Source organism: Chiloscyllium punctatum, chromosome 4 (genome assembly GCF_047496795.1).
Source record: "Chiloscyllium punctatum isolate Juve2018m chromosome 4, sChiPun1.3, whole genome shotgun sequence".
Taxonomy (NCBI): domain Eukaryota; kingdom Metazoa; phylum Chordata; class Chondrichthyes; order Orectolobiformes; family Hemiscylliidae; genus Chiloscyllium; species Chiloscyllium punctatum.
In genome coordinates this window covers 103,891,055-103,912,934 of record NC_092742.1, presented here as the reverse complement: position 1 = coordinate 103,912,934, position 21,880 = coordinate 103,891,055, and the positions used below count along the sequence as shown (strand labels likewise).

Here is a 21,880-nt window from a genome sequence, read left to right as displayed (position 1 = left end):
ACATTTCCCAGTCAGGATGGTGAACAGTGCTATATTTCCCAGTCTGGATGGTAAACATTGCTGTATTTCCCAGTCCAGGATGGTGAACAGTGCTGTATTTCCCAGTCAGGTGGTGAACAGTGCTACATTTCCCAGTCAGGATGGTGAACAGTGCTACATTTCCCAGTCAGGATGGTGAACAGTGCTGTATTTCCCAGTCAGGATGGTGAACAGTGCTACATTTCCCAGTCAGGATGGTGAACAGTGCTACATTTCCAAGTCAGGATTGTGGACACTGCTATGTTTCCCACTCAGGATGGTGAACAGTGCTATATTTCCCAGTCAGGACAGTGAACAGTGCTACGTTTCCCAGTCCAGGATGGTGAACAGTGCTACATTTCCCAGTCAGGATGGTGAACAGTGCTACATTTCACTGTTAGGATGGTGAACAGCGCTATATTTCCCAGTCCAGATGGTGAACAGTGCTATATTTCCCAGTCAGGATGGTGAACAGTGCTACATTTCCCAGTCAGGATGGTGAACAGCGCTATATTTCCCAGTCAGGATGGTGAACAGTGCTACATTTCCCAGTCAGGATGGTGAACAGCGCTATATTTCCCAGTCCAGATGGTGAACAGTGCTATATTTCCCAGTCAGGATGGTGAACAGTGCTACATTTCCCAGTCAGATTGGTGAACAGTGCTACATTTCCCTGTTAGGATGGTGAACAGTGCTACATTTCCCAGTCAGGATGGTGAACAGTGCTACATTTCCAAGTCAGGATTGTGAACACTGCTATGTTTCCCAGTCAGGATGGTGAACAGTGCTATATTTCCCAGTCAGGATAGTGAACAGTGCTACATTACCCAGTCAGGATGGTGAACAGTGCTACATTTCCCAGTCAGGATGGTGAACAGTGCTATATTTCCCAGTCTGGATGGTAAACAGTGCTGTATTTCCCAGTCCAGGATGGTGAACAGTGCTACATTTCTCAGTCAGGACGGTGAACAGTGCTATATTTCCAAATCCAGATGGTGAACTGTGCTCCATATCCCAGTCAGGATGGTGAACATTACTACATTTCCCTGTCAGGATGGTGGACAGTGCTATATTTTCCAGTTAGGATGGTGAAAAGAACTACAATTCCCAGACAGGATGGTGAATAGTGCTGCATTTCCCTGTCAGGATGGTGATCATTGCTGCATTTCCCTGTCAGGATGGTGAACAGTGTTATATTTCCAAATCCAGATGGTGAACAGTGCTCCCCTTCCCAGTCAGGATGGTGAACATTGCTGCATTTCCCTGTCAGGATGGTGAACAGTGTTATATTTCCCAGTCACGAGAGTGAACAGTGTTATATTTCCCAGTCAGGATGGTGAACAGTGCTACATTTCCCACTCAAGATGGTGAACAGTGTTATATTTCCCAGTCAGGATGGTGAACAGTGCTAAATTTCCCAGTCCAGATGGTGAACAGTGCTACATTTCCCAGTCAGGATGGTGAACAGTGCTACATTTCCAAGTCAGGATTGTGAACACTGCTATGTTTCCCAGTCAGGATGGTGAACAGTGGTATATTTTCCAGTTACAATGGTGAACATTGCTACATTTCCCAGTCCAGATGGTGAACAGTACAACATTTCCCAGTCCAGGATGGTGAACAGTGCTACATTTCCCAGTCTGGATGATGAACAGTGCTATACTTCCCAGTCCAGATGGTGAACAGTGCCATATTTCCCAGTCAGGATGGTGAACAGCGCTATATTTCCCAGTCAGGATGGTGAACAGTGCTACATTTCCCAGTCAGGATGGTGAACAGTGCTACATTTCCCAGTCAGGATGGTGAACAGTGCTACATTTCCAAGTCAGGATTGTGAACACTGCTATGTTTCCCAGTTAGGATGGTGAACAGTGCTATATTTCCCAGTCAGGATAGTGAACAGTGCTACATTTCCCAGTCAGGATGATGAACAGTGCTATATTTCCCAGTCAGGATGGTGAACAGTGCTATATTTCCCAGTCTGGATGATGAACAGTGCTATACTTCCCAGTCCAGATGGTGAACAGTGCTACATTTCCCAGTCAGGATGGTGAACAGTGCTATATATCCAAATCCAGATGGTGAACAGGGCTACATTTCCCTGTCAGGATGGTGAACAGTGCTATATTTTCCAGTTAGGATGGTGAACAGTGCTACATTTCCCCGTCAGGATGGTGAACAGTGCTACATTTCCCAGTCAGGATGGTGAACAGTGCTATATTTCCCAGTCAGGATGGTGAACAGTGCTACATTTCCCAGTCAGGATAGTGAACAGTGCTACATTTCCCAGTCAGGATGGTGAACAGTGCTATATTTCCCAGTCAGGATGGTGAACAGTGCTACATTTCCCAGTCAGGATGGTGAACAGTGCTCCATTTCCCAGTCAGGATGGTGAACAGTGCTATATTTCCCAGTCAGGATGGTGAACAGTGCTCCATTTCCCAGTCAGGATGGTGAACAGTGCTATATTTCCCAGTTAGGATGGTGAACAGTGCTACATTTCCCAGTCAGGATGGTGAACAGTGCTCCATTTCCCAGTCAGGATGGTGAACAGTGCTATATTTCCCAGTTAGGATGGTGAACAGTGCGCCATTTCCCAGTCAGGATGGTGAACAGTGCTAAATTTCCCAGTGAGGATGGTGAACAGCGCTATATTTCCCAGTTAGGATGGTAAACAGTGCTATATTTCCCAGTCTGGATGGTGAACAGTGCTACATTTCCCAGTCAGGATGGTGAACAGTGCTATATTTCCCAGTTAGGATGGTGAACAGTGCTACATTTCCCAGTCAGGATGGTGAACAGTGCTATATTTCCCAGTCAGGATGGTGAACAGTGCTACATTTCCCAGTCAGGATGGTGAACAGTGCTATATTTCCCAGTCAGGATGGTGAACAGTGCTATATTTTCCAGTTAGGATGGTGAACAGTGCTATATTTTCCAGTGAGGATGGTGAACAGCGCTATATTTCCCAGTCTGGATGGTGATCAGTACTACATTTTCCAGTCAGGATTGTGAACAGTGCTATACTTCCCAGTCAGGATGGTAAACAGTGCTCCATTTCCCAGTCAGGATGGTGAACATTACTACATTTCCCAGTCAGGATGGTGAACTGTGCTCCCCTTCCCAGTCAGGATGGTGATCATTGCTGCATTTCCCTGTCAGGATGGTGAACAGTGTTATATTTCCCAGTCAGGAGAGTGAACAGTGTTATATTTTCCAGTTAGGATGGTGAAGAGTGCAATATTTCTCAGTCCAGATGGTGAACAGTGCTATATTTCCCAGTCAGTATGGTGAACAGTGCTATATTTCCCAGTCAGGATGGTGAACAGTGCTACATTTCCAAGTCAGGATGGTGAACAGTTCTATATTTCCCAGTCAGGATGGTGAACAGTGCTACATTTCCAAGTCAGGATGGTGAACAGTCCTATATTTCCCAGTCAGGATAGTGAACAGTGCTACATTTCCCAGTCAGGATGGTGAACAGTGCTATATTTCCCAGTCAGGATAGTGAACAGTGCTACATTTCCCAGTCAGGATGGTGAACAGTGCTATATTTCCCAGTCAGGATGGTGAACAGTGCTATACTTCCCAGTCAGGATGGTGAACAGTGCTATACTTCCCAGTCAGGATGGTGAACAGTGCTATATTTCCCAGTCAGGATGGTAAACAGTGCTATATTTCCTAGTCCAGGATGGTGAACAGTGCTATATTTCCCAGTCCAGATGGTGAACAATGCTACATTTCCCAGTCAGGATGGTGATCAGTGCTACATTTCCCAGTCAGGATGGTGAACAGTGCTATATTTCCCAGTCAGGATGGTGAACAGTGCTACATTTCCCAGTCAGGATGGTGAACAGTGCTATATTTCCAAATCCAGATGGTAGACAGTGCTACATTTCCCAGTTAGGATGGTGAACGGATCTACAATTCCCAGACAGGATGGTGAATAGTGCTGTATTTCCCAGTCAGGATGGTGAACAGTGCTACATTTCCCAGTCAGGATGGTGAACAGTGCTATATTTCCCAGTCAGGATGGTGAACAGTGCTACATTTCCCAGACAGGATGGTGAACAGTGCTCCATTCCCCAGTCAGGATGGTGAACAGTGCTATATTTCCCAGTCAGGATGGTGAACAGTGCTATATTTCCTAGTCCAGGATGGTGAACAGTGCTATATTTCCCAGTCCAGATGGTGAACAATGCTACATTTCCCAGTCAGGATGGTGATCAGTGCTACATTTCCCAGTCAGGATGGTGAACAGTGCTATATTTCCCAGTCAGGATGGTGAACAGTGCTACATTTCCCAGTCAGGATGGTGAACAGTGCTATATTTCCAAATCCAGATGGTAGACAGTGCTACATTTCCCAGTTAGGATGGTGAACGGATCTACAATTCCCAGACAGGATGGTGAATAGTGCTGTATTTCCCAGTCAGGATGGTGAACAGTGCTACATTTCCCAGTCAGGATGGTGAACAGTGCTATATTTCCCAGTCAGGATGGTGAACAGTGCTACATTTCCCAGACAGGATGGTGAACAGTGCTCCATTCCCCAGTCAGGATGGTGAACAGTGCTATATTTCCCAGTCAGGATGGTGAACAGTGCTACATTTCCCAGTCAGGATGGTGAACAGTGCTATATTTCCAAATCCAGATGGTAGACAGTGCTCCCCTTCCCAGTCAGGATGCTGAACATTGCTACATTTCCCTGTCAGGATGGTGAACAGTGTTATATTTCCCAGTCAGGATGGTGAACAGTGCTAAATTTCCCAGTCCAGATGGTGAACAGTGCTATATTTCCCAGTCAGGATGGTGAGCAGTGCTACATTTCCAAGTCAGGATTGCGAACACTGCTATGTTTCCCAGTCAGGATGGTGAACAGTGGTATATTTTCCAGTTATAATGGTGAACAGTGCTACATTTCCCAGTCCAGATGGTGAACAGTACAACATTTCCCAGTCCAGGATGGTGAACAGTGCTACATTTCCCAGTCTGGATGATGAACAGTGCTATACTTCCCAGTCCAGATGGTGAACAGTGCCATATTTCCCAGTCAGGATGGTGAACAGCGCTATATTTCCCAGTCAGGATGGTGAACAGTGCTATATTTCCCAGTCAGGATGGTGAACAGTGCTAAATTTCCCAGTCAGGATAGTGAACAGTGCTACATTTCCCAGTCAGGATGATGAACAGTGCTATATTTCCCAGTCAGGATGGTAAACAGTGCTGTATTTCCCAGTCCAGGATGGTGAACAGTGCTATATTTCCCAGTTTGTATGATGAACAGTGCTATACTTCCCAGTCCAGATGGTGAACAGTGCTACATTTCCCAGTCAGGATGGTGAACAGTGCTATATTTTCCAGTCAGGATGGTGAACAGAACTACAATTCCCAGTCCAGGATGGTGAACAGTGCTATATATCCCAGTTTGTATGATGAACAGTGCTATACTTCCCAGTCCAGATGGTGAACAGTGCTACATTTCCCAGTCAGGATGGTGAACAGTGCTACATTTCCCAGTCAGGATGGTGAACAGAACTACAATTCCCAGTCAGGATGGTGAACAGTGCTGCATTTCCCAGTCAGGATGGTGAACAGAACTACAATTCCCAGTCAGGATGGTGAACAGTGCTGCATTTCCCAGTCAGGATGGTGAACAGAACTACAATTCCCAGTCAGGATGGTGAACAGTGCTGCATTTCCCAGTCAGGATGGTGAACAGAACTACAATTCCCAGTCAGGATGGTGATCAGTGCTGCATTTCCCAGTCAGGAAAGTGAACAGAACTACATTTCCCAGTCAGGATGGTGAACAGTGCTACATTTCCCAGTCAGGATGGTGAACAGTGCTACATTTCCAAGTCAGGATTGTGAACACTGCTATGTTTCCCAGTCAGGATGGTGAACAGTGCTATATTTCCCAGTCAGGATAGTGAACAGTGCTACATTTCCCAGTCAGGATGATGAACAGTGCTATATTTCCCAGTCAGGATGGTAAACAGTGCTGTATTTCCCAGTCCAGGATGGTGAACAGTGCTATATTTCCCAGTCTGGATAATGAACAGTGCTATACTTCCCAGTCCAGATGGTGAACAGTGCTACATTTCCCAGTCAGGATGGTGAACAGTGCTATATTTCCAAATCCAGATGGTGAACAGGGCTACATTTCCCTGTCAGGATGGTGAACAGTGCTATATTTTCCAGTTAGGATGGTGAACAGTGCTATATTTCCCAGTCAGGATGGTGAACAGTGCTATATTTCCCAGTCAGGATGGTGAACAGTGCTCCATTTCCCAGTCAGGATGGTGAACAGTGCTCCATTTCCCAGTCAGGATGGTGAACAGTGCTGTATTTCCCAGTTAGGATGGTGAACAGTGCTACATTTCCCAGTCAGGATGGTGAACAGTGCTCCATTTCCCAGTCAGGATGGTGAACAGTGCTATATTTCCCAGTTAGGATGGTGAACAGTGCTCCATTTCCCAGTCAGGATGGTGAACAGTGCTAAATTTCCCAGTGAGGATGGTGAACAGCACTATATTTCCCAGTTAGGATGGTAAACAGTGCTATATTTCCCAGTCAGGATGGTGAACAGTGCTACATTTCCCAGTCAGGATGGTGAACAGTGCTATATTTCCCAGTTAGGATGGTGAACAGTGCTACATTTCCCAGTCAGGATGGTGAACAGTGCTATATTTCCTAGTCAGGATGGTGAACAGTGCTACATTTCCCAGTCAGGATGGTGAACAGTGCTATATTTCCCAGTCAGGATGGTGAACAGTGCTACAATTCCCAGTCAGGATGGTGAACAGTGCTGCATTTCCCAGTCAGGATGGTGAACAGTGCTATATTTCCCAGTCCAGGATGGTGAACAGTGCTATACTTCCCAGTCCAGATGGTGAACAGTGCTACATTTCCCAGTCTGGATGATGAACAGTGCTATACTTCCCAGTCCAGATGGTGAACAGTGCTACATTTCCCAGTCAGAATGGTGAACAGTGCTACATTTCTCAGTCAGGATGGTGAACAGTGCTGTATTTCCCAGTCAGGATGGTGAACAGTGCTACATTTCCCAGTCAGGATGGTGAATAGTGCTATATTTCCCTGTTAGGATTATGAAGAGTGGTATATTTCTCAATCAGGATGGTGAACAGTGCTATACTTCCCAGTCCAGATGGTGAACTGTGCTCCATTTCCCAGTCAGGATGGTGAACAGTGCTACATTTTCCTGTCAGGATGGTGAATAGTGCTATATTTGTGGGCGGCACGGTGGCACAGTGGTTAGCACTGCTGCCTCACAGCGCCTGAGACCCGGGTTCAATTCCCGCCTCAGGCGACTGACTGTGTGGAGTTTGCACGTTCTCCCCGTGTCTGCGTGGGTTTCCTCCGGGTGCTCCGGTTTCCTCCCACAGTCCAAAGATTTGCAGGCCAGGTGAATTGGCCATGCTAAATTGCCCATGGTGTTAGGTAAGGGGTAAATGTAGATGTAGGGGTATGGGTGGGTTACGCTTCAGCGGGGCGGTGTGGACTTGTTGGGCCGAAGGGCCTGTTTCCACACTGTAAGTAATCTAATCTAATCTAATCTAATTTCCAAATCCCGATGGTGAACTGTGCTCCCCTTCCCAGTCAGGATGGTGAACAGTGTTATATTTCCCAGTCAGGAGAGTGAACAGTGTTATATTTTCCAGTTAGGATGGTGAAGAGTGCAATATTTCTCAGTCCAGATGGTGAACAGTGCTACATTTCCCAGTCAGGATGGTGAACAGTACTACATTTCCAAGTCAGGATTGTGAACAGTGCTATATTTCCCAGTCAGGACAGTGAACAGTGCTACATTTCCCAGTCAGGATGGTGAACAGTGCTACATTTCCCTGTTAGGATGGTGAACAGTGCTATATTTCCCAGTTAGGATGGTGAACAGTGCTACATTTCCCAGTCAGGATGGTGAACAGTGCTACATTTCCCAGTCAGGATGGTGAACAGTGCTACATTTCCCTGTTAGGATGGTGAACAGTGCTATATTTCCCAGTCAGGATGGTGAACAGTGCTACATTTCCCACTCAAGATGGTGAACAGTGCTACATTTCCCAGGAAGGATGGTGAACAGCGCTATATTTCCAAATCCAGATGGTGAACAGTGCTCCCCTTCCCAGTCAGGATTGTGAACAGTGCTACATTTCCCAGTCAGGATGGTGAACATTGCTCCATTTCCCTGTCAGGATGGTGAACAGTGTTATATTTCCCAGTCAGGATGGTGAACAGTGCTCCATTTCCCAGTCCGGATGGTTAACAGTGCTACATTTCCCAGTCAGGATAGTGAACATTGCTATATTTCCCAGTCAGGATGGTGAACAGTGCTCCATTTCCCAGTCAGGATGGTGAACAGCGCTATATTTCCCAGTCAGGATGGTGAACAGTGCTATATTTCCCAGTCAGGATGATGAGCGATTTAGATGGGAACGTGTAGGGGTTGGTGTTCCCATGTAACTGCTGCCTTTATCCTTCCAGAGGGAAGTGGTCTTAAGGTTGGAAAGTGCAGTGTGTGTAGCCTTGGTAAATCATTAGTTGTGTTCCATATTTTTCACTTTTTTTCCATTTTGTTGGTCAACATAGTGTATATAAATCTGTTGACCTCAGCGAATTTCTAGAATTGCAATTTTTTGAAAAAACACACAGTCAAAGTCAAAAGATGATCCTGAATTCCGTTGTGTTCGTCCGGTTGCTTCTAACAACAACGATGTCCATTTTTATAGTGCTTTCAACTGTCAGAATAGGTAGGCAGTAACGCAGAATATAGCCACTGGCCCTCAGAAGGAAAAGTTAGAACAGTTGATCAACCACTAATTGGAAGGAGTTGGGTGGGGAAGGTTTTAGGGGGAAGCGTGGTGAGACAGGCAAGGTGAGCTGTATAGAGGGATTTCCTGAACTTGAGTCCCAGGCAACTGGGAATGCGGTCACCACTGGTGGGGTGATTTAAATTAACAATCAATTCGAAGCCAGAATCGGTGGAGGACAGACGGTTTTGAGGCAGGATTAATGTGTGCGAGGGACTGGATCGACTAGGACGATATTCACTGGAGAATGAGGGGAGGTATCTCCTAGAAACCCTTAAACTTCCAACAGGGCTGGACAGGTAAACGCAGGAAGGATGTTTCTGATGACCAGGAGAGTTCGGAATTAGGATACAGTGTCGGCCATTTTGGACTGGGATGAGGAGAAATTTCTTCACCCAGGCCGTGATGAGCCTGTGAGATCCTCTGCCAGTAGAGGCGAAAGCACGAAATGTTTTCGAGGAGGAGTTAGACCTAATTCATGGGGCAAAAAGGGATCAAAGGGCACAGGGTAGAAAGCAGAAACGGATACTGAGTTGGATAGTCAGCCATGTTCACGTTGAATGGAGGAGAAGGCTCGAAGGGCTGAAGGGCCTACGCCTGCTACGATTTTCTGTGTTTCGATGACAAAGGTGGCAAGGCCTGGGGTGGATTTGGAAATGCGTACGTGGGTTTTAAAACCATAATTCTGCTCTGTTGGGAGACATCGTGAGCACGAAATTTCTATGTGGTCTGCAGCACGTCAAGACAGTGGCTCCTCAGCTACTAACGGGGAGGTACAAGTGAAAACACAGGCGATGGAAATTTAGAAGGTACAAGTTTCCAGGTAGAAGCATGCAGGAGGCCAGCCCAGAGAGTGTTGGAATAGTTCGGTCAAGAGGTAACTGAGACGTGAAGGAGACAGTGAGTTGGACTCGGATGAAGTTATTGAAAAGGAAGTGGCCGTTCTTGGTGCAAATCGAGGGTTGGTCATTCACCTCTGTGTCGGCCATGACACCACAATTGGAAACAAGCCAGCCAATTTCCTGAGAGAGAGCAGGATACAGTCACTCATTAAGAGTAGGTCAACCCTGAAGCTAAAATCATGTGGGGCACGGGCAGGGTAAATAGGCAAGGTCTTTTCCCTGGGGTCGGGGAGTCCAGAACTAGGGGGCTTAGGTTTAGGGTGAGAGGGGAAAGATATAAAAGGGACCTAAGGGGTAACATTTTCACACAGAGGGTGGTACGTGTATGGAATGAGCTGCCAGAGGAAGTGGTGGAGGCTGGTACAATTACAGCATTAAAAAGGCATCTGGATGGGTATATGAATAGGAAGGGTTTGGAGGGATATGGGCCAAGTGCTGGCAAATGGGACTAGATTGGGTTGGGATATCTGGACGGAATGGATGAGTTGGACCAAAGGGTCTGTTTCCATGCTGTACATCGCTATGATTTTATGACTCCACGTTGGCTGTAGATTTACTGATATCGAATTGGAGTAGAAGGCTTGGCCCGCGTTTCAATCAGACATCCGAACCGTGAAGGAGTAAACTTGCAATCTTCAGTTTGTAGGGTAAGGGGTGACCTACGCCAATATCTTGTGGCACGGAGGGTTCCAGAAATCTGTGTGGGTGACGAGAGCTGGCCATCAGCTTGCAAAGTCCATCGACCTTGTGGTCTTTGTTTGACAGGGTGTGATACCGCTGGGAGGATGTGTGGTGGAGGCAAAGGAAGAGCCCAACATGCCATTTGTGATGAAGATTTCCCACGAGGACTTCCACGTAAGTAAGAGCTGCCCTTGGGGCAGTAAGACTCCGACATACCAGCACAATGTTCGCCCCCTCCAGCCCTCCCCATGTCAGAGGAGGTTACCACAGTAACAGGGGTTGGCCGAGGCCTACCTGGGTTCAGAGTTGAAAGGGCAAACGGAGGGCATACACAGATGGTCAAGCCTTTGACAATGGGCAGCATAGTGGCTCAGTGGTTAGCACTACTGCCTCACAACGCCAGGGATTCCAGCCTCGGGCGACTGTGTGCAGAGTTTGCACATTCTCCCTGTATCTGTGTGGGTTTCCTCCGGGTGCTCCGGTTTCCTCCCACAATCCAAAGATGTGCAGGTTAGGTGAACCGGCCATGCTAAATTACCCATAGTGTTTAGGAATGTGAAGGTTAGGTGTATTAGTCAGGGGTAAATATAGGGTAGGGGAATGGGTCTGGGTGGGTTACTCTTCGGAGAGTCGGTATGGACTTGTTGGGCTGAAGGGCCTGTTTCCACACTGTAGGGATTTTATGATTCGATGAATGGTTTCCATGGAGAAATGGTCAACAAGTGTCACATTGCTTCTGCTGTTTGGGAAAGGTGTGAGGTTGTCAGAGACCTTTTCGAGTTGACATATTCCCTCAAAGTACACCAACGTTGGACCATGTCACTAAGTAGAATCTTGCCTGTCAGTCAGGCTCCATGACATCAGCTCCCTTCCAAGCTTTATTTCGGAGCGTTTTCCCTGACCTTCCCAATGAGAATGCACAGTTGTGCTCAGTCTGGGTACACCCCTGTGTGTTCATTTCCTCTCCTTTGATAGGACCCCTCAGTGGCTGGACTTGCCCCTCTCACTCCCACAACCTCTGCTTCAAAAGCTGTTGTACTCTCGGTGCTATCATCAATGGGAACCAACACCTAACACTGTACGTGTTAAACAAGCATGCGCATTGGGAGGAGGCCATTCAGCCCCTTGGACCTGCTGCGCTATTCAGTAAGATCATGGTTGTGTGGCCTGCCTACCCACACACCGCGACCTTTGACTCCTTTGTCAGTCAATGCTTTAACAAGCTCGGCTCAGTTGGCTGCTTGACTGGTTAGATTCCCTGCAGTGTGGAAACAGGCCCCTCAGCCCAACGAGTCCACACCGACCCTTCAAAGAGTAACCCACCCAGACCCATTCCCCTACCCTATATTGACCCAACAGGGCAGGTTCGATTCCCGCACCTTCTGAGGTTACCATAAAGAGTTCTCCTCGCCTAGGACATGGTGACTCTCAGGTTAAACTACCCCCCGGCTCACTAATCAGAGAGTGCGACTATGGTGACATTACCTGATTGGTCTAACAAAGACTCAATGACCCTGTCTCTACTGCTTTCTGTGCTGGAGACTCCCTACCACCTTCTTGAGAGGAAAAGAAATTCCCGCTCGTCTCTGTGTCCCCCAGTTCTGGTTTCCCTCCGTCCTCTCAGCCTCTAGTCTGTCAGCACTTCTCGTGACCTTAAGTCTCAATAAGGCCCCCTCTCATTCTTCCAGATTCCAGTGGGTACAGCCCAACCTGTGTTAGGTGCATTAGTCAGGAGTAAATATAGGGTAGGGGGGAATGGGTCTGGATGGGTTACGTTTCAGAGGGTTGGTGTGGACTTGTTGGGCTGATACTGTAGGGAATCTAATCTTAAAAAAAATCAGTAGTTAAGGACCCAGCACTGATCCCTGTGGTACTGCAGTCACTGCCTCTTGCTAATACAAAGTGCCCCATTTGTAACGACTCCATCTCCCGTTTCCTATACTTACCCTCCTAGACTGTGAGTTGTCAATATAATTTTTATTAGAATCCCTACAGTGTGGAAACAGACCCTTCGGCCCAACCAGTCCACACCGACCCTCCAAAGAGTAACCCACCCAGACCCATTTCCCTCTGACTAATGCACCTAACACTATGGGCAACTTAACCTGGCCAATTCACCCTGACCTGCACATCTTTGGACTGTGGGAGGAAGCCGGAGCACCTGGAGGAAAACCGCACAGACACGGAGAGGATGTGCAAACTCCACACAGACAGTCGCCCGAGGCTGGAGTTGAACCTGGGACCCTGGTGCTGTGAGGCATCAGTGCTAACCACTGAGCCACTGTGCCGCTCTATTTTGACATCTTGCAGCCGTTTGGAAATCCATCATTCACAAGTTTCCCTTTATTCACCTTGCTCCCTGCTTCCTCAGATTAGTCAAACATGGTTTCCATTTTGAAACTCCATGTTGACTCTACCTGAATGTGTTCTGATTTTCGAAGCAAGCTGCCAGAACCCTCTTAATAATAAATTTCTGCGTTTTCCCTATGACCGAAGTGGGGGCTAATTGTTACTTGCTGCCTCCCTCGGAGGCTTTCTTGAATTCAAAAATTATGGTTATCAATTTTCAATCTGATGGGACCTTTGCACAATCAGCTTTCTTTTAATCTCTCTTGGGGTGTGGGTGTCACCGCCTGGGCCAGCATTTATTGTCCGTCCCTAGTTGCCCCCTTGAGAGGGTGGTGCTGAGCTGCCTTATTGAACCACAGCAGCCCACGTGCTATCGGTAGACCCACAGTAACCATAGGGAGGGAATTCCAAAGTTTAACCCAGCGAAGGTGAAGAAACGGTGATATATTTCCAAGTCGAGATGGTAATCCAGGGAAGATTACATCCAGTGCAGCTGTTATCTCACCAGGTATTTCATTCCAGTCCCTCCGATGAAGTCTATCGGGACCTGGGGATTGGTCCAATAGTTTCCCTGTACCCTTTTCCCGGGTGATTGTGAATAAAGTCCCTCCCTTTCTTTCAACTGTTGACTTACAATCGTCACTGAGCTGTCTTTTGTCTCGTTTACAGTGAAGTGTCTGGTCAACTCATCCCCCAGTTCCTTATATCCCATTATTAATTCCTCAAACTCACTCTGTAGAGGAACCACTTGCTTTAATTACTCTTTCCCTTTGTCAATACTGAGAAACCCATAGACCTGAAGTTCTGCATAAAAGTCAGAGTTGTTTGTGTGAGCAAAAATGACACTGTTGGGGCAAATCCAGAAATCCCCCCCCCCCCCCCCCCCCCCCACCCCATCACAACCCCCGACTCAGCCCTCCACCATTTTTGCAGCGGGAGATTGGGAGAGAGTTGAGCTTAAACTTGGGCTGACCAGGGCACAACTTCAAGGGGAGTAAAAGTTCCAAAACTGGTGGAGGTATTTTGAGACAGAGGTACTCTTTTCGACACAGTTCACGGGACATTTTTTGGGAACAGTCAAGAGCCTACTGTTTGAGATTAAGTGTGCTTCGAGTTTGTTAAGAGTAGACAGGACTGAGTGTTAAACTCGTTGGCACTGTCAACCTCTTTAGCATTGTCAGAGAGTCATGAAAAGAATTGCTGAGAGCTGTGAAGTTATTTAACAATTCATTTAACTTTACGTTAAATATTGAAAAAACAATTGTCCACAATTTTTTTTGAAAAAGTGTTTGCCACTTCACTTACTCTGTTGGAAAATACTCAAGGGCTATCATTAAAGGATTGGTGCTGTTTGCCTGATTTCACATCCTATCGTTATCACAGTGTGTGGCCTTTTCATTCACAATTTGTTTGACAGCTCCAAGCGCTTATTAAGGTTTCGAGGTAAGGTAATGAACACAAACGTTTGTTCTTATGAGGAATAAAGTATTTAAAGAAATATAGTCAATGAGTTTTTAATCAAGGAAAACATTTTTTTAAGTAGTTAATTGTTCAAGAGAACTTTAATTAAAAGAAATATTCAGTGTGGATCCTGAGGTTGGTCCTTATTGAACGTATGGTATAGATATTGTTAAAGTAAGGGATGGTGTGTGGGGGTGGGTCAAGGATTGATGTGACCCATAACTAAGTTAGCATAGGTGCTAGAGAGAGGCATTGAGGATGTATAGGTGGCATAGGATGGCAGAGAGGTGGTGGAGTGGGGGTGGCATAGGTTGGTGTGGATGGGACAGGAGAAAGTGCCTGAGGGCTGGATGGGGGAGAGATATTTCTTGTGTGTTTTTCTCTCTTTGGCCAGCTTGAAAGGAGATCCAATTCTCAGGTTTGTTATTCCCTCACCAGGGTCAGATTTGCAGAAGCAGGAAGCGTCCGGATTTGGGTTGGGGATGTCACTGGCGCCCATGGATCTCAGGGGAAGAATTCAGGGGGAATTTAGATTACCAGTGGCAGGGACGATGAAAACTGAGAAGGCTCAGGAGGCGAGAGAGTGAGATTTGGGGGCTGAAGGAGATTATAGAGACAGGAACTGGGGTGGGGTAGAATCATAGAGATGTACAGCACGGAATCAGACCCTTCGGTCCAACTCGTCCACGCCGCCCAGATATCCCAACCCAATCTAGTCCCTTTTGCCATCATTCAGTCAATATCCCTCTAAACCCTTCTTATTCATATACCCATCCAGATGCCTTTTAAATGCTGTAATTGTACCAGCCTCCACCACTTCCTCTGACAGCTCATTCCATATACACACCACCCTCTGTGTGAAAAAATTGCCCTTAGGTCCGTTTTAAATCATTTCCCCTCTCACCCTAAACCTATGCCCTCTATTCTGGACTCCCCGACCCCAGGAAAAAGACTTTGTCTATTTATCCTATCCATGCCCCTCATAATTTTGTAAACCTCTATAAGGTCACCCCTCAGCCTCCGACGCTCCAGGGAAAACAGCCCCAGCCTGTTCAGCCTCTCCCTGTAGCTCAGATCCTCCAACCCTGGCAACATCCTTGTAAATCTTTTTTGAACCCTTTCAAGTTTCACAGCATCTTTCCTGTAGTAGGGAGTACAGATTTGAACGCATTATTCCAAAAATGGCCTAAACAATACACTTGCAACATGACATCCAAACCCTTTACTCAAAGCGCTGACCAATGAAGGCAAACATGCCAAATGCCTTCTTCACCGCCCTGTCTACCTGAGATTCCACTATCAAGGGACTATAAACCTGTTCATCTCTTTGTTTGCCAATGCTCACTAGGACCCTACCATTACATGTGTAAGTCCTACCCTGATTTGCCTTTCCAAAATGCAGCATCTTGCATTTGTCTAAATTAAACTCCATCTGCCATTCCTCGGCCCATTGGCCCGTCTGATCAAGATCCCATTGTAACCTCCTTCGCTCCTGAAGACGGGCTTATGCCCGAAACGTCGATTCTCCTGCTCCTTGGATGCTGCCTGACCTGCTGCGTTTTCCAGCAACACATTTTGAAGCTCTAACCTCCTTCGCTGTCCACTACACCTCCAATTTTGATGGAACTTACGAACCATTCCCCCTACATTAACATCCCCAAACCATGAAGCTTGGAGGGATTGGAAAAATGGGGACCAGAGTTTTAAAAGCGAGACTTTGCCTAAGGGGAGCTGACAGAGTCTGGAGCGGGACTTGTCAGGAGAAAGGATCAGCCAGCGCGAAGTTTGAACGACCTCAGGCCCACCGAGGCTGGGAACATGGGATGCCAGATGGAAGAAGTTTGGAAACGTTCAGTGAAGAGGTAATAAAGGAATGAGTGAGGGCTTTCAAGTAAGTTGATGTGGGAGAAATATCAGGCCATATGCTGAGTTGTGTCACAATGTCTTCACAATAGCTTGGTTAGAGTCTGGTTCCTTCTGAGTTTGAACAGTGTTGCCTCGTTGAAGACGCCATTAGACAGACTGTTGAACCAGTTATTCCAGTCCCAGCCCAGCTTTCCCATCTGTTCAGAGGTTGGGTGTGCTCTTGTTGGGCCTATTTCCATACCGTGGGGATTCTACGATAAAATGCCTTTGTCCTTTGACTCGCTGCACAAACCAGACTCACTCTCCTTTATTATGTGGTTTGGGGAACTGCTGGATCAGGAAATCTGTCTTTTCCCCCTGTGTTAAGACATTGCAAACTGCTGCCTGTATCTCTCTTCACGGATCAGATTCGCTTTGTCCCCCTTTTCATAAGGGCCACAAGCAGAGTCGGGCCATTCAGCCCATCATGTCTGCGTCGCCATTCGATCGTGGTGGATGTTTCTCAACCCCATTCCCCTGCCTTTGCCCAGAAATTCTTGATCCCCTTTACTCATCAAGACCCTATCTGTCGCTGTCTTAAATACAGTCAATGACTGGGCCCTCACAGTGCTCTGTGTCAATGAGTTCCACCCTTTGGCTGAAGAAATGCCTCCTCCTCACTGTTCCAAAAGGGTCGTCCCTTCACTCTTCGGGTCCTAGTCTCTCCTACTGGTGAAAACATCTTCTCCACATCTAACCTATCCAGGCCCCTCAGTATTCTCTGAATGTCAATCAGACCCCCCCCCCCTCATTCTTCTCCATCAAGGGTAGACATAAAGTCAACCACTTGTGATACGAGAAGCCCTTCAACTCCGGCATCACTCTTGGAAGCCTCCTCTGGACTCTGTCCAAGGGCCAGCACATCCGGCCTTAGACATGGGGCTGTAAACTACGGCCAATGTTCCAAATTAGGGCGGCACGGTGGCTCAGTGGTTCGCACTGCTGCCTCACAGCGCCAGGGATTCAGGTTCGATTCCAGCCTCGGGTGACTGACTGTGTGGAGTTTGCACATTCTCCCCGTGTCTGTGTGGGTTTCCTCCGGGTGCTCCGGTTTCCTCCCACACTCCAAAGATGTGCAGGTTAGGGTGAATTGCTAAATTGCCCGTAGTATTCAGGGATGTGTAGCTTAGTACAGGGGAAATGTGGAGTAATAGGGTAGGGGAATGGGTCTGGGCGGGTTACTGTTCACGAGGTTGGGTGTGCTCTTGTTGGGCCAAATGGCCTGTTTCCATACTGAAGGGATTCTATGATAAAATGCAGCCTTAATACATTTTCAGTCGTACATCTCTGCTGTTGTATCTTAGCTCTCTTATAATGAATGCTGCCATTGCATTTGCTTCCTAACTACCAATTGTACCTGCACGTTAACCTGAAGACAATCCTGAACGAGGACTCTGAAGCCCCTTTGTGCTTCAGATTTCCGAAGTCTTTCCCCATTTAGAAAACAGTCTCCGCCTCTATTCTTCCTAACAAAGCGCGTTACCTCACACTTGCCTACACTGAACTCCACTTGCCAGTTCTTTGCCCACTCTCTCAGCCTGTCCAAGTCCTTCTGCAGCCTCCCCAGTTCCTCAACATGACCTGTCCCTCCACCTGTCTTTGCGTCATCTGCAACCTTAGCAACAATGCCCTTAGTTCCTTCGTCCAGCTTGTTAATGTATAATGTGAACCGTTGTGGTCCCAACACTGACCCCTGCAGAACCCCACGAGTCACTGGCTGCCATTCTGAAAAAAATTTCTTTCTCCCACTCTCTGCCTTCTGACAGTCAGCTAATCTTCTAACCATGTTCTAACCCTTCTAACCGTCTAATCTTCTAACCCTTACCCCTAATATGGGATCTTACCTTTAGCAGCGTCCTGTGTGGCACCTTGTCAAAGGCCTTCTGCAAAGCCAAATAGATCACATTCGCTGGCTCTCCCTGGTCTAACTTGCTCATTAGCTCCTCAAAGAATTCTAACAGATTTATCAGGCATGACCTCCCTTTGATGAAGCCGTACTGACTCAGCCCTGACTCAGCACCCTTCCATGTATTCCACAACCTCATTCTTAATAATGGACTCTAAAATCTTACCCGCAACTGAGATAGGCTGACGGACCTATAGTTTCCTGTCTTCTGCCTCACTTAGAAAAGGAGTGTCACGTTAGCCATTTTCCAGTCCTCTGGGACCCTCCCTGACTCCAGTGATTCCTGAAAGATCACCACCAATGGCTTCACGATCTTCTTGGCTATCTCCTTCAGAGCCACGGGGAGTAGCTTCCATCTGGCCTGGGTGATGACTCCACCTTCAGACCTTTCAGCTTCCCCAGCACCTTGTCCTTAGTGATGGCCACTGCACTCACCTCTGGTCCCCACTCTCTGGGATGCTGCTGGTGTTGTCCACCGTGAAAACTGATGCAAAGTGTCTGTTCAGTTGGTCTGTAATTTCTTTGCTCCCCACTACTTCTTCTCCAGCCTCACTTCCCAGCGATCCCTCTTGCCTCGCCCTTACTTTTCACGTCCTGAAATTTAAAAAAAAACTCTTGCAAACTTCTTTTATATTCCTACCTAGCTTACTCTTACCTTTCATCTTCTTCCCCCATGACGTTTTAAACATATTCTCTATTGGCTTTTTCAAGTCTTCCCAGTCTCTCTGGCTTCACCACATTGTATACTTTTGCTTTTCGGCCATTCCTCTCTCTTCCCTCGTCGGCTGTAGTTGCCTCATTCTCCCCTTAATAGGTGTCTTCTTGCTTGGGATGAATCTCTGCTATACCTCGCAAATGACCCCCCAGTAACTCCTGCCATTGCTCCTCCTCTGTCTTCCTAGCTAGGCTTCCCTTTCCTCTCACCTGTGACCTGCTCCTCCCTCATGCCTTTGTAGTTACGTTCACTCAGCTGGAACACCATTACATCTGATGCAAAGTTCTCCTCCTTCAACCTGCAGGGCGGGTTCTGTCAAATTCTGGTCACTCGTTCCTCCACTTTAAGCTCCCGAGTCGTCTTTCATCCTATATTGGCTGTAATAATCTCTGGCAAAACCAGCATTTATTGCACATTCCTTAATTGCCCAGAGGGAAGCGAAGAGCCAACCTCATTGCTGTGGGTTCGGAGTCACAGGTAGGCCAGAGCAGGTAAGGATGGCAGATTTCCTTCCCGAGGGGACATTAGTGAACCAGATGGGTTTTAACAGTAACAGAACAGAAAAACATACAGAACATAGAACATTCCAGCGCAGTACAGGCCCTTCGGCCCTCGATGTTGCACCGACCTGTGAAATCAATCTGAAGCCCAGCTAACCTACACTATTCCATTTTCATCCATATGTTTATCCAATTACCATTTAAGTGCCCTTAATGCTGGCGAGTCTACTACTGTATGTTCCACACGCTGAGTAAAGAAACTACCTCTGACATTTATCACCCCACAATTTAAAGCGATGTCCCCTTGTGCTAGCCATCACCATCCGAGTAAAAAGGCTCTCACTGTCCACCCTATCTAACCCTCTGATTATCTTATATGTCTCAATTAAGTCACCTCTCGACCTTCTTCTCTCTAACAAAAACAGCCTCAGTTCCCTCACCCTTTTCTCATAAGACCTTCCCTCCATACCAGGCGACATCCTGGTAAATCTCCTCTGAACCCTTTCCGATGCTTCCAAATCCTTCCTATAATGGGTGACCAGAACTGGACCCAATACTCCAAGTGCGGCCGCACCAGAGTTTTTTACAGCTGGAATATGTCCTCATGGCTCCGAAACGCAATCCCTCTCTCAATAAAAGCTAACACAACGCATGCCTTCTTAACCCTATTAAACTGGGTGGCAACTCTCAGGGATCTATGTACCTGGACATTGAGATCTCTCTGTTCATCCACACTACCAAGAATCTCACCATTGGCCCAGTACTCTGTATTCCTGTTGCTCCTTCCAAAGTGAATCACCTCACACTTGCCTGCATTAAACTCCATTTGCCACCTCTGCAGCTTATCTCTGTCCCTCTGTAACCTGCAACATCCTTCTGCACTATCCACAACTCCACCGACCTTAGTGTCACCTGCAAATTTACTAACCCATCATTCTACACCCTCATCCAGGCCACTTATAAAAACGAAAAACAGCAGTGGCCCCAAAACAGGTCCTTGCGGTACACCACTAGTAACTAAACTCCAGGATGAACATTTCCCATCAACCACCACCCTCTGTCGTCTTTCAGCTAGCCAATTTCTGATTCAAACTGCTAAATCACCCTCAATCCCATGCCTCCGTATTTTGTGTAATAGCCTACTGTGGGAACCTTATCAAACACCTTACTGAAAACCCATATACACCACATCAACTGCTTTACCCTCATCCACCTGTTTGGTCACCATCTCAAAGAACTCAATAAGGTTTGTGAGGCACTACCTACCCTTCACAAAACCGTGCTGACTATCCCTAATCAAAATATTCCTCTCTAGATTATAATAAATCCTATCTCTTATAACCTTTCCAACACTTTACCCACAACTGAAGTAAAGCTCACTGGTCTATAATTACCAGGGTTGTCTCTAACTCTCCTTCTTGAACAAGGGGACAACATTTGCTACCCTCCAGTCTTCTGGCACTATTCCTGTAGACGATGATGACATAAAGATCAAAACCAAAGGCTCTGCAATCTCCTCCCTGGCTTCCCAGAGAATCCTAGGATAAATCCCATCCAGCCCAGGGGACTTACCTATTTTCACACTTGCCAGAATTGCTAACACCTCCTCTTTGTAAGCCTCAATCCCGTCGAGTCTAGTAGCCTGCAATTCAGGCGATCTCCTTGGAGTCTTCATCCATGAAACACAAAAAAACTAACATCCATATTCCAGCGAGTGATAGGGAAGGCAAATGGAATGTTGGCCTTTATTTCAAAGGGAATGGAATATCAAAGTAGGGAGCCTTCGCTGAACCTAGACAAGGCACTCGTCAGACAAGAGTTGGAATACTGTGAACTGTTTTGCGTCCCTTATCTAAGGAAAGATAGACTAACTTTTGAGACAGTCCAGAGAACGTTCATTTGGCTGGTCCCAGCTATGGAGGGAGTGTCTTATGAGGAGAGGGTGAGTTGTTTGGGCCTGGAGTTTCGCTGAATGAGAGGCAACTTTATTGGAACTTAATCGACCGGGGAGATGCAGAAAGGTTGTTTCCCCCTTGTGGGAGAGTCTTGGAGCAGACAGCCTCATCTCAGAATGACGGGTCGCCCATTTAAGGCAGAGAGGAGGAGGGATTTGTCCTCTCAGATGGCGATGGGTCTGTGGAATTTTTAACCTCAGAGGGCTACCGAGACTGGCCCGTCCAGCATATTGAAGGCTGAGGGACAGATTTTTAATTGGTAAGGGAATCGAGGATTATGTGGAACGGGCACAACATGGAGTTAAGGATGATCAGATCAGCCATGATTTCATTGAATGGCGGAGTAGACTTGATGGGCTGAATGGCCTATTCGTGCTGCTATATATTATGGACTTGGCCTCCTTCTACTCCCCTCTCTTCTCTTTAGCTTTGCTGAACTGTATTGGTTGCTCTGTTATTAGTAAACTGTACGGGGGGGGGGGGGGGGGGGGGTTCAGAAAAGATTGACCACAGTGTTGCTGGGATTGGAGGGTTTCCGTTTTAAGGAGAGGCTGGATAGGCTAGGACTTTTCTTCCCGCAAGCACAAGGGGGTTGAGGGGTGACCTTACCGAGGTTTGTAAAACCATGAGGGGCACGGATAGGGTGAATAGCCGAGGCC

General features: G+C 47.1%; 1 protein-coding gene across 3 annotated transcripts in view; it reads left to right on the top strand.

The window, feature by feature from the left end:
* Positions 1–21,880, top strand: part of LOC140476606 (pleckstrin homology domain-containing family D member 1-like) — a 158,373-nt gene that overhangs the window by 95,674 nt on the left and 40,819 nt on the right. For all 3 annotated transcript variants that reach the window (XM_072569460.1, XM_072569459.1, XM_072569461.1), the window contains exon 3: positions 10,515–10,604. In XM_072569460.1, coding sequence (XP_072425561.1) covers positions 10,515–10,604 — 90 coding nt within the window. The remainder of the gene's footprint in view (positions 1–10,514; positions 10,605–21,880) is intronic.